The 12,613-nt window shown below is 48.4% G+C and overlaps 1 protein-coding gene across 2 annotated transcripts in view; it reads left to right on the forward strand.

Annotated features, from left to right (window-relative positions):
• The first annotated feature begins 12,142 nt into the window (after positions 1–12,142).
• The window catches only part of PCSK1 (proprotein convertase subtilisin/kexin type 1), a 31,053-nt gene continuing 30,582 nt past the window's right edge, over positions 12,143–12,613 (forward strand). For both annotated transcript variants that reach the window (XM_074813595.1, XM_074813596.1), the window contains exon 1: positions 12,143–12,473. In XM_074813595.1, coding sequence (XP_074669696.1) covers positions 12,282–12,473 — 192 coding nt within the window. In that variant the 5' untranslated portion in view covers positions 12,143–12,281. The remainder of the gene's footprint in view (positions 12,474–12,613) is intronic.

Below are 12,613 nucleotides of genomic sequence, written 5' to 3' on the forward strand. Positions count from 1 at the left end.
CGCAGAGCTCAGTGCAGAGACCCATGGGTAAGGATGACCCAGGCAGGTGCACGTGGCACAGCCAGAGCCATCAGAATGTCCCTGTCTGTAGCCACGAGCAGTTGGCACACTCCTCCTCAAGAGGGTTTCTGAGCACTGGATAAATGTGTCCATTTGGTTCCTGTTCCCCAGTCATGCCCGAGCAGCCGCCAAATTGTCAGCGGGGAGTCAGCTTTGGCACTAGAGGAGACACCGCTAAAGCTGCTGGGGGGTTGGCAAATACACCTCTGCCAGGCCCATGGCAAGGACAAAGGATGAGCCGCCGGGAAAGACCCCCACTCCTCTGCACGACCCTTCCCAGGCACGTGTGAGGCACCGTGAGCCCTCACGGACTCTTGCAGCTTTGAGGGAGGAGATTGATCATTCACTGAGTGCTTCCTGCTAAATAAAACTAAATTAAATGCAAGTAAAAGGAGATTTTATTCTTTTTTCTTTATACAGAGAGTAAGCTTTTAAATGGTTCCTGCAACAGTGAACATAAGGAATTTTTTACAATGAAGCATTTCAGCAACAATTTCTGTTGCTGTGATTTGACTGGAAGAGAAAGCGCCGTGCAAATACTGGCAGATTAGTGGAAGGAGTCTACATAAAATTCAGCCTGTTTCAGTCCTTCTTCAGAGGTGGTCATTTAATAGTGGAGACTGCCTTAGCAGTTTCATCAAAATGGTACCTTTTAGTCAAATAGCACAACTTTTTATGCGATGCATTCCAGAATATGCTGAAATACAAAACACTGGTCGAAAAGTCATGTCAGATTTTTATGACAGTTTAAAGAGAAGAGGCTACAAGAAAGTGAAATGTCTACAGCAATTCAAAAAAGAGCTGGTAATGGCTTGCCTTCTATATTGATTTTGCTTTCTGCTTAGCAACAGGATTTCATGCTGGTTATATAAAAATACAGAGGAACCTGAAAATATTCTCTTGTTGTTGCAAAAAACACCCAACAAAATTATTTAGGATAACCTAGTCTAGAAACGTTGTTGGTATTAATCTTAGATGGAATTGTTATTAACTTGTAAGATTCAAAGAATAAAATACAAAGCCAAAGTGTTTGATCTGTGGGGAGCCAGCTGGAAGCACTTGCTCGTATCTGAAAAAGTCTTTGTCTTTAATTTGGTTAAATAAATCTTTATGTGCAGTCCTGTTCAAACATATCAGAGACAACAGAAGACAGAAGACAAAGAAGATGGGTTGGTGGAAAGCAGCTTAGAAAATCAAGCTGTCCGTAATGGCATATTTCAGAGAAGAGGGTTTATTAAACGTTATCTAAAATTTCAAGATAAAACAAGTATTTCTATTTATGTAGTTCCAAGCAACTTCCCAGCAATGTTATGGTAGCATAGGTTATTCTGATTATAAATAACACCCAACCTGACGGCTGTGGCAGGGCTACTGAAACATTTATTCGAGAGGATTGGCCTGAAGTTTCAAATGCGTTTGCTTTGATTTTGCTAACCTTTTATGTCTCCTTTCTAATGATACTCGATTGAGTGTATTCTCCAGAAAGCACGGTTTTGCCTGTGGCTAGACACCGTCATCCTGGAAGATACTTAATGTTTTCAGCTGTCACTGGAATTAAGTTTAGCTTGTTGGGAGCTAAATTTTCTTTGCTCACGCGATCAGCCTCATTTGCTCCGCGTGGTCCTCTCTCCTGTCTCCCCCAGTCCACGGCACCGTGCTCTGCCTGGTTTGTCTTTTCTTAGAGGAGAGGCTGTCAGATTGCTCTTCCCTGGACGCAGTCACGGTAGTTAGGGGAAGCGCAACATGCCTTTTGTAGGCAGGAGCAGGAAATTTCTGTGATTGTTTTGGCGTGAGAAAGGCGATTTAGGGAAGATTGCTTTGAAGACATACACCCTTCTCCGTCTTGTGTGGCTTTCCCCAAATACAGGATGAGAATACATCATCCAGTCACACTTGAAGTTGCTATTTTTATAAATTATAAAGGAAATAGTTCTTCAGATAACTGGCAGTCACCTTATGGTATATAATATTAAATTCACAGAGCTGGGCTCAGGTTACAACCTCAGTTCGGTAACCCTGAGGTGTGTGCCTGGCGGTAGTTTTCCTGCCTGTTTAAGGAAAGCAGCATCTCCCTCGGTGCCCCACCAGCCCGGCTCATTGCTCCCTGGATGACTACTGGTTCTGTCTTGCTTGTGGGGATCAGCTCTCTGTTGCGCCAGCAGGCAATGCTGAGAGAGTAGAGGCGGGGAAGGGGTCTTGTATCTCTTCTTGGCTCCCCTGTCCCCTTTAATGTTAAAAAGTCCTAAATCTCAGCATGTACAATACCTCTGTGATTATTTATATACCTTAACGGCATATTGCAGTGGGCTGACCCCGGCTGGCAGCCAAGCATCCACCCTGCCTTTCACTCGCTCCCCTTTCCTGGGAAGTGGGCAGAAAAGAGTCAAAGGAAGGTGAAAAGACTCATGGGTTGAGATAATGGCGTTCATTACAAGGAAACCAAAAGCTGCACATGTAAGCAAAGCAAAATAAAGATTTCACTCACTAGGTCCCATAGGCAGGCAGATGTCCACCTGCTTCCTGGGAAGTGGAGCCTCAGCTCGGTTATTGGTTACTTGCAAAGACAAATGCCATAATCACTAATGTCCCCCCTTCCTCCTCCTTTCCCTGAGCTTGTGTTGCTGAGCGTGATGTCATATGGCATGGGACATCCCGCTGGTCAGCTGTCATACCTCCACGTCCCCCCACAACCTCCATCCCACGCCCAGCCTCCTTGCTTTGGGGCAGGGTGGAAGAGAGAGAGGTAAAGCCTCAACGCTGCGTGAGCACGGAGCAGCGACAGCCAAAACACCAGCGAGTCACCAGCGCTGGCTGAGGCCCAGGCGTGAAGTTCAGCACCGTACCAGAAGGTGACCTCCGCCCCAGCCAGACCCAGTACTGGCACCAAAAAGGACTGTGGTGAGTTGACCTCAGCTGAGTGCCAGCTGCCAACCCAGCTGCTCTCTCACCCCCCTTCCTCAATGGGTCAATATAAAGACATTTTGGTCATTTTGGGTCAATATAAAGACAGGGATATCACTTACCATTTGCCATCACAGGCAAAATGGACATGACTTGGTGAAAATTAATTTGTCATTGCCAACTAGAAATGGAGAATGGTTAGACACAAGGAGGAAAGCTAAAAGCACCTCCCGCCTTCATCCTGGGCTCAACCCCTTCATTCCTGACTCTTCTGCCTCCTCCCAGCCCAGCAGTGTGGGGGGATGAGGAACAGGGATTGTGGTCAGTTCATAACATGTCCTCTGACACTCCTTTCTCCTCACACTTTTCTCCTGCTCCAGCGTGGGTCTCTTCCCTGGGCTGCAGCACTTCAGGATAAACCTGTGCCAGCACGGGTCCTCTCCACAGGCCACAGATCCTGAGTGAGAACCAGCTCCCACATGGGCACCTCTCCCTACACCAAAACATTCCCCACACCAAAATCAGAGTAACCTCATCTCAACACCAACAGAAGTGGACAAATTGCACACACAGTAAAACTCCACCGCTTGACCCCTCACAACATTACAACAACAAAAGATTCTCCACAATCATTCCACTCTCTGGCCATGTCTAGTCCAAGTTTTGTCCACTACCTCTCCTGATTGCTGTCTTTATCTCAAATTCCTGATCAGATCCTTCTTCCTCATAACTAGAGGGAAAGGGAGACCCCAGTGTACCCAGGTGCCATCCCTTGGTTCTTCCTGTTGACCAGTGGAGAGGACTTCAGGAAGTGAGATGATGAGGCCCACAAACACAAACACAAAAACTGAGGGGGAAGAACGCTGCTCAGGAGGGGTCACCTCTTCCTTACTAGTCAATGGTATGGATCCATCCACCTCTGTGCCCAGTGCTCCTTTGTGACTACCGGGGCAATGACTCTACTTGGGTGTTGAGTCACTATCTCATCCCTGGCATCTTCAGAGGTGGTCTGGGTCCCTCTCAACCACCCTCCTCTGATGGTGCTGAATGAAGATATGATGGGCACAGGCCAAGCCTCTGCAGAGCAGGAAAGGGTCTGGGTCTCCTGAGGTCAGCAGGGCCAGGGCAGCTCAGTTGGTATGGTGTGGGATGCTTAATCACAGGGTCGTGGGTTTAAACCCATGGCAGGGAGGAGGTGTTTTACTTCTTATCTTTGCTTCTCACCGTCCTACTCTATTTTCAATCAGCGATAAATTATTGCCAATTAAATTGAATTAATTAAGTTGAATTAAATTAAATTTCCCCAAGTCATATCTGTTCTGCCCATGACAGTAATCGGCAAGTGATCTCCCTGTCCTTATCTCAACCCATGAGTTACTGCAGCTTGTTTCTTTCCCCCACTTCGTTGAGGAGGTTGAGTGAGAGAGCGGCTGGGTAGGTGCCTGACAGCCAGCCAAGGTCAACCCACCACGTATGTGAGGATATTTAATAACTTTGCACTCTTAATAATCTTTTTATTTAGGCTGACATCTTGGTTTTGTTATTTCAGAATCACATTTCCAGAAGTGCAGAAGGTTTTTGAAAACCCCACTAAAAATCCTCTGGGGAAAGAATTCATCAACGCAACAGATGCAGAGCCTAGCATGGGAAGATCCAGGCATCTTTGACGGGCTGAGTATGTATATGGGATAAGAGAAGCATCTTACTCGGCATTACTGGGATCCGGAAAAGCCTCTAATGAGCAGAGAGAGTGGCGTGACGCAGCACGGGGGTAGGCAGACAGACCTGTTATGGGGCAGTGTGAGATGGGGGGGTGTGGGCCTGTGCGAATCCACTGTGGAAATCCTCCAATTTTACTACTGCATCTTTAAAGCATTTTCTAAAATGCATGCCCTATCCCTAAAAATTGCATTTGCTTTGGCTACCACACTGCTCAGCACTGGTTAAAATTCTTCCAATATCATGCGCGACACGTCGGCACGGGAGGGTTGGGTCTGTATTTAGACAGCAGCTTTGGTCGGGGGTGAGTGATTTCCTTTGAAATGCCACTGCTTTATCAGAGCTGAACCTCAGCTCGGAGAATATTTAAAAACTCTTTTCCAGCTGTCAGCGGTGCTTCCATAGCAAAAACACTTGCACCTTTCAAGCTGGGTTTTAATAATTTGATATAAATCCACACTTACTAGACTGAGAGCACCCCGAAGCAGAGCGTACGGCTGGGTGTCACTCGGCAGTGCGGGACGTAGAGCACAGGCACCTGGAGCACTGCCCCGAGGACGAGCAAAGCCCTGCCCATCCGCAGCCTGATGCTGCTTCGGCTGTACTGCTCAAACCAACAAGGGGACTTTTTAATTTCAGTTTGAGAAGGGTTAGACTGAAGTTGATTCTTCATTGACCTAGTGCAAGTCAAAGTTAAGTGTTAAGGTGAAACGGGGATGAGAGGAATTTTCCCCTGTTTGAACAAATCTGCCTGATTTCAGGCAAGTTTTACAGAGGGTAGGTGCATCTCCTGGAGAGGTGACCTCGGGCGCTGACGTGGCCTGGGAAGGGCAGTCAGGTGCCATCCTGCCCAGTTAGGTGGAACACAATGAAATGCCCTGGCAGGATGGAGGTAAAAGCCACACGCTTCCACTCCCCCTGTGTTCACCTGCGCTTGGGGTAACCACCAAAAGCAACTTGGTAGGTGATGGGCACTGCTCCCCTCTCCGCAACAGGCTGACCATCTAACGTCAGCCGTTACTTGCCATAGAAAGGGTTGTCAAGCTCTGGAACAGGCTGCCCGGGGCAGTGGTGGAGTCACCAGCCCTGGGGGTGTGTAAAAGATATGTAGACGTGGCGTTTAGGGACATGGTTTAGTGGTGGGCTTGGCAGTGGGGTTAATGGTTGGACTCGATGATCTTAAGGGTCTTTTCCAGCCTCAATGATCCTGTGATTCTATTCTGTTCTGTGATTCTTTTCCTTTCCATTACTTGTGTGCGTTATGGGACTTTGGTAGGAAGCACTTTTTGGTTTCTCACAGGTTTCTTCAGTGAGGCTGCCCTTTCCTCACACAAGAAACATTGCCATAAATTTTCACCAAAACCAATAATTTATTGTCACTTTTTGTTACTTACTCATAAGTTCCAAAAAATAAGAGAGAGTTGAGGAATACACAATTTTTTAATGTAGATTTTTATATAGCTATGAGTGGGGTTTAATCTGTTTACCCATGTATTTTTACTCTCCTCTCACGTATTCATGCTCTCTGTTCCTTCCGGTCTTTTCTCTTTTTCATCACACTTGAAATGGAACATGAAGAGGAAGAACACTGTATAAGAGCCATTTAAAAATAATTTATCAATGTACTTAGTCTTCTAAAAAGACTTCTACAAAACCACCCCCTTTAAATTAAATGTGTAATGAAAATAGTAATTCTGAATTCTCAGCAGTGTTTTCGTCAATGCTAAATATTATTTATGCTGTTATTAAAATATGACAACAATTTATGAATCTATTGGTCCTCACTTAGGGATTTATTGAAGAGCTTGCAAGTGAGGACAACAAAGTACTTTACCGTAGGTAAAAGTATGACCCAAAGACATAGAACTTAAAAATGTTGGGGTTTATATCTATGTAGCTGAAGTTGATAAAACATTCCCTTAAAATATTCCCTGTCTTTGATCCCCTCTGTTACCTGGATTATGAATTTGCAACTGTGCCCCTTCCTATTGCCAGCAGTAAAATACTTCAGGGGTCTTAGTCTCTTCCGAATAACGACATTATTGATGTTTTTCTGGGGTTTTCCGCCTCTCCTACAGCCCCGCCTATGCATGTTCCAGGCTTTTTGCTTGAATTAGTTTGAGCCGTAGAGCAAACAGAATTAGCCAGGTTGCTACAAATGGACGGTTGTTCACCAACTGCTTCCTGCTTGCCGGGGAGTGTGCAGCGGGTAATGCCTGGTGTCATTAGGCCCCTATTTAACCGCCCGTATGGCTGGGAAGGCATGTTTGTGTTTCATTTACACAGATATGATTAGCTGTTCTCAGTGTTCGTCTGCCGTAAAACTGAAAATGTGTCATGCGCTATTACCCAAGCAAATGTAATGCCCCCAAAATAAACATGCCCCACTAGTTTGCAGGCAGTAATTGACGGAAAAACAGGTGTTTCCCATATTCTGTGTGATTGCCTACGCATATGGCTTCTTTTATACTTATCCTTCAATTACTTTGTAGTGTTGGCTCCTGCAGAAAAAGAAATAGTGTTACCGAAAAAGAGTGGGTTTCAAGAGTGTTCTTTGGTCCACAGCCAAATCAAATACAAGCAGCACAACCCTTTTTAGTATTTAAATAATTAAACCGCAGCAGCGACCACATCCACTTTAGCCATCAAACTGCCTTTCCAGCTACTCTCACTTTAAAATGTGGTGCTCTGACTTGGCAAATTAAAGCCACATGTAACACAAATTCCCATTTGAACGGCGTTAACATTCTCAAATTGGACCTTTCAAATTGGATCAGTAAAATAATATTGACACCTGCGTAACCAGCTGGTTTTATGCTTTACAACCTGAGGTTTTATCAAGCTTTTAGCTCCCGACAGCTGCGTAAGATCCGCTGATCTTGCAGTGTTAGTAACGGGCAGATTTTGCAATGAGAGGTGGGCAGAAATACCAGCGGTCACTTTATGGAACAGCTTTTCTGCAACGCATAGTCCTTCTAGGTGAATGCCCGTGGAGGAGAAATAAAAGAAAGAAGACGGCGTTGCTCCTCGTGGCTGATAGCACAGAGCAGCTTCTGGGCGGTTGGGTGAAAGTCGGAGGTGTGCTGCCAAACTGGCAGCGAGCCCGGCTGGAAGCTGCTGGGAGCGGGCTCAGCCAGCAGAACAGCCCCAGGGCCACCCTCGAGTGGTGAACGCTGGTAGTAGCCGGAACACTGAGCCTGGCATCGGGTTGAGCTTCGATCCCCGTGCGTTGATCTCTTCCCACAAAGCAAGTGTCTCTGTCCCTGCACCGCTACTTCTTTCAGAGCAAGGCCGGTGGTGGATGGGCCTCTGCTCCGGCTGCCCGTGGTGGTGGAAGATCCCCGGCACTGAGACTGGCCTCGTCTTTCCCTGTCAATTCATTGGCAGAGCGCCGGGACGCAGTAACGCGTTCAGGATGTCTTCCTCCTGCTTCGTAAACATGCCTCAGAATCCCAGAACCACTCAGGTTGGAAAAGCTCCTCAGGATCATCGAGCCCAACCCTCAGCCCTACTCTACAAAGTTCTCCCCTACCCCACATCCCCCAACAGCTCATCCAAACGGCCCTTAAACACACCCAGGGATGGGGACTCCACCCCCTCCCTGGGCAGCCTGTTCCACTGTCTGACCACTCTTTCTGGGAAACATTTTTCCCTCATGTCCAGTCTGAACCTCCCCTGTTGCAGTTTAAAGCCGTTCCCCCTTGTTCTGTCACTAATCACCTGTGAGAAGAGACCAGCACCAACCTCTCTACAATGTCCTTTCAGGGAGCTGTAGAGTGATGAGGTCTCCCCTCACCTTCTCCTCCTCACACTGAACAGTCCCAGCTCCTTCCATCTCTCCTCACAGGATTTATTCTCCAGGCCCTTCCCCAGCCTCGTTGCCCTCCTCTGCACTCGCTCCAGCACCTCGAGATCTCTCTCGTATTGAGGTGCCCAAAACTGGACACAATACTCCAGGTGTGGCCTCTTCCAGCTTCCCGCAGTGAGGGCTTATCCTTTACTCATCAAGAAAGACCAACATTTTAACCTAATTCAGTTTACATGTTGAAAGTTCTGTGGGTAGAGAAAAGAATGGTTAGTTTCATCTTGCCAAATCGAATGGCAAGATGGCTTCAAATGGCTTCATGAAGGAGCATCAGAGATGGATTTGCTCTCTGGCTTTTACCTTCTGACTGATTCAGAACAAAATGTCATTACGCGGTGCCCTTCTTCTTCATCAAAATAGTGAGATTCTTTCAAAATAATGAGATCATAAAATGATGACATTCCCCTGAAGCCTCTTGATTTTTTCTGCAGATAAACTTAATTCTTTTGCCTGCCTTCGGTTCTCCTTGTGCTCCATTCCTGTTTATCTCTGCTCTGTCATTATTTGCCTCAGCAAGAAAGACAATCGTTAGGTCAAAATCAGGACTGAGGGGTTTCGTTCACGGCTGTCCTGCAGCCGGTGGCTACAGTTCTTGGTGGGTGAGGATCTCATACTCAGTATGACACACTGTGTTGATGGATATCTCACCTATGTGCCAGGAAACATTTTGCACTTGGTCTACAAGAAGACACTTCAGCTTTGGAAACATAGTAATTCCCACTCAGCTATCACATGCTGAAAAAACACTGAAGAGCTGCTTTACTCACAACACCTCACCAGATGCAGAGAGGTCCTTGTCAGACGTAGATCCTCTGGAAGCACGTCTGTCTTGAATATCATGTTAAACTGAAGTTGAAATAATATTTTAATTGGTCTTGTTTCTGATTTTACACTCATGTAGAATACCGTGGGGCGCACTAGGGGCTGAATAAATCTTTCACTGATAAACAACAAACCCGAATTGTTTATGGAGCATGAAACAATTATCGTTGACTCCACCTGATGCTGCCGAGCAAGCTGTTCCTTTTTATTCTGCTATTCTTAGGTGGGAAGGTGGTGGCTTGGACAGCGTCCTTCATTAATGGATGAGACAACCAACCTTGGGTTGCAGCTCCTTCTCCAGCACAGCTCAGGACGCTGCACACAGCCCATCTAACCAAAGTCCTGCACAGAAGGATATCCCAATAAATAAATGCATGTGAATGAATTAATCATTTAGAAAAGAGTCCCGAGATTTTCAGAACACTCTCAGGGATGTAGATGTTCTAACCACCACTTAAGACTTGGGAATATAAATTGTCATTATACATACCTATGACTCTCACTTCAATTCTGTATGCAGATAATGTTTCTGCACAGTTGCTTAATATAAAATGTAAAATTCAAGCCAAGTTGCAGTCTCCGTGATGAGAAATGAGAGGTAAAAAGCCCTCTGTGTTTTGGGTAGCACAGCAGTGGTAGAACTGACGCAGGAAAAACCCGCGTCGACCCAGCGATGGCTTGGCGAGACATCCACATTTAAAAGGAGCTCAGAAACACTTTGCTAACGATGGAGCAGGGGGATCTTTAAGGCATCTGTCCAGGAAAGTGGAGAAAATAGGTTTTTGGCAGTGAACACTGAGAAAATTATGTGGTGAATACAATAGACGAAAATGAACAGAAAACACATGTCCGAGTTTGACTTTGAGAAACCCTGTCCTGTGGTTACACCACGTTGCAGAAAGTGAGTGTGGGTGAATACCAGGATGGTGCTGTAGTGACATTTTACTTTCTGTTCTATTTTATATTGATATTTATTGATATTCTGTTGAGGTTTCTGGTACCCTTATAATTCTGGTATCCTTATAACATCCTCGTGCTTGTTCCCCTCCCTCGATCCATTCAGATCCCCTTTATTTTGGGCTCCTGTACCCGGCACTTCAGCTGCAGCGGTTACAATCCCCTCATCCCCGGGAACACACGGGTCCCCAGCAGCCCTCTGAACCATGCCTGTCCTGGCACGATGTCCAAGGCTGAGATTTCAGACACCAAAAGTCAGCTTTTCACAGTATTTTCCACTCCTTGCTGTTTTGTATTTATGCTTTCCATGCTCTTCCTGCTTTAGAAGCCAGTGAAGAGCAGGGCAGGCACATCCGTCACTATAATAAACAGAAGGAAAGTGCTATTGAAGCACAGCTCTGATACCTAAAAGCAACTTACCAAAATTTCCAGTTTAAAAGTTTAAATCTAGCAGTGAAATACAGTTAACAACAATCCGAAGCTGCTAAAATGTTCCATTTCAGGCATTTAGGAAATGTTTTTAGAGGTGTTTTCTGACCTGTGAGGAAAGATGATGAAACGGTACTAGGAAAGCTGAGTAAAGCAGGAGGAGCTGGGGAAATGCAGGTGCAAAATGAAAATATGGAAATAAGCGAGCGTTTAGCAAATTGCAGTGTTTGCTGAGAAAGTGCAATGTGCGGACCACTGGATGTGACTAAAAAAAAAAAAAGAAGAAGAGAGAATTTAAAATGAGTAATTGTACTTCAGGATAAAGATATCTGTTATATAATCAGAGCCAGTAGCGGTGCCAATTAATGCAGCATACCTACGGTGTGTTGGAGGTATCAGGGGACGATGCGCATTAATCAAGCATTACCGCGCGGTAGGTCCTGGGTTATTAGCTTAACTGAAAAAAAAAAAAAAAGAAAAAATAAAATTGTTTTATATGCCCAGTTCTTCACCTTGCACCAGGGTGGGGAGGTGAGTGCTGCTCTTCCCAAGGACACGGTGGGGCAGGGGGTCAGAAAACCCCTGGCAGTGGGAGGAGAGGGTGAGGTGGGGGCTCGGGGTGAACCTCACCCGTGATCACTAATTACAGTAACGATCATCGAACAGTGCAAAGCTGAGCCCGGCACAGCTGTGACACCCCAGGGACCCAGACCCCCGGGACCCCTGTCCTAGGGGATGGGGATGGGAATGGATGGGATGGGATGGGATGGGATGGGATGGGATGGGATGGGATGGGATGGGATGGGGATGGGGTGGGATAGGGATGGGATGGGATGGGATGGGATGGGATGGGATGGGATGGGATGGGGATGGGGTGGGATAGGGATGGGATGGGATGGGATGGGATGGGATGGGATGGGGATGGGGTGGGATGGGATGGGATGGGATGGGATGGGGTGGGGATGGGGTGGGATGGGGTGGGGATGGGGTGGGATAGGGATGGGATGGGGTGGGGATGGGATGGGGATGGGGTGGGATGGGGTGGGATGGGGATGGGGTGGGGATGGGGTGGGATGGGGATGGGGTGGGGTGGGGATGGGGTGGGGGTGCGATGAGGGTGGGATGGAATGAGGATGGGATGGGACGGGACGGGACGGGTTGGGGGCGGTGATAAATCCGCTGAGGTGTCGCCGCGGGGAGCGGCCGCCCCGGGACCCGCCCCCTCCTCCCTCCCTCCTCCCTCCCGCCCGCTCCCCCGGGGGGAATCACCCCCCCTCACCCCCCCTCCGGCTCGGGGGCCAGGTACACTTTGACGTCAGGCTGTCTGTCGTCGTTTTGACGTGTAAACACTCATTTCCATTCCGGCTCCGGAGGGTCTGGGCACCGCGCGGCCCCGGGCAGCCGCTCCGCGCCGGCAGCCGAAGGGACCCGCCGCCTCCCGCTTCCCCGCTCCCGGGGCCGGCGCTCGCCTTGGCAACGCGGCGCCCCGCCGCAGCCCGCCCGGCCGCTCCCCCCGCGCCCCGCGGCCATGGACGGTGGCGGCTGGGCCGGCCGGGGCTCGGCCCTGGCTCTGCTCGCCGTCTGCTGCTGCTGCTGCTGCCCGGCCCGCGGCGGCAGCGCCGGGCGCCAGTTCCTCAACGAGTGGGCGGCAGAAATCCCGGCGGGCCCCGACGCCGCCAGAGCCATCGCCCGGGAGCTGGACTACGACCTGGTGGGGCAGGTACGGCCGGGCGGTTCCGGATCGGCTCCCTCTCTCCTCCCTCCGTTCCCTTCCTCCGCGCTGCCCCCGAAACTTCTGCCCGCTCGCGCGGCTCCGGGGCAGTTGGGAAGCGCCGTCTCCCCCCCGCCCCGCAGCAACCG

This window comes from Strix aluco, chromosome Z, assembly GCF_031877795.1.
Source record: "Strix aluco isolate bStrAlu1 chromosome Z, bStrAlu1.hap1, whole genome shotgun sequence".
Lineage (NCBI taxonomy): Eukaryota > Metazoa > Chordata > Aves > Strigiformes > Strigidae > Strix > Strix aluco.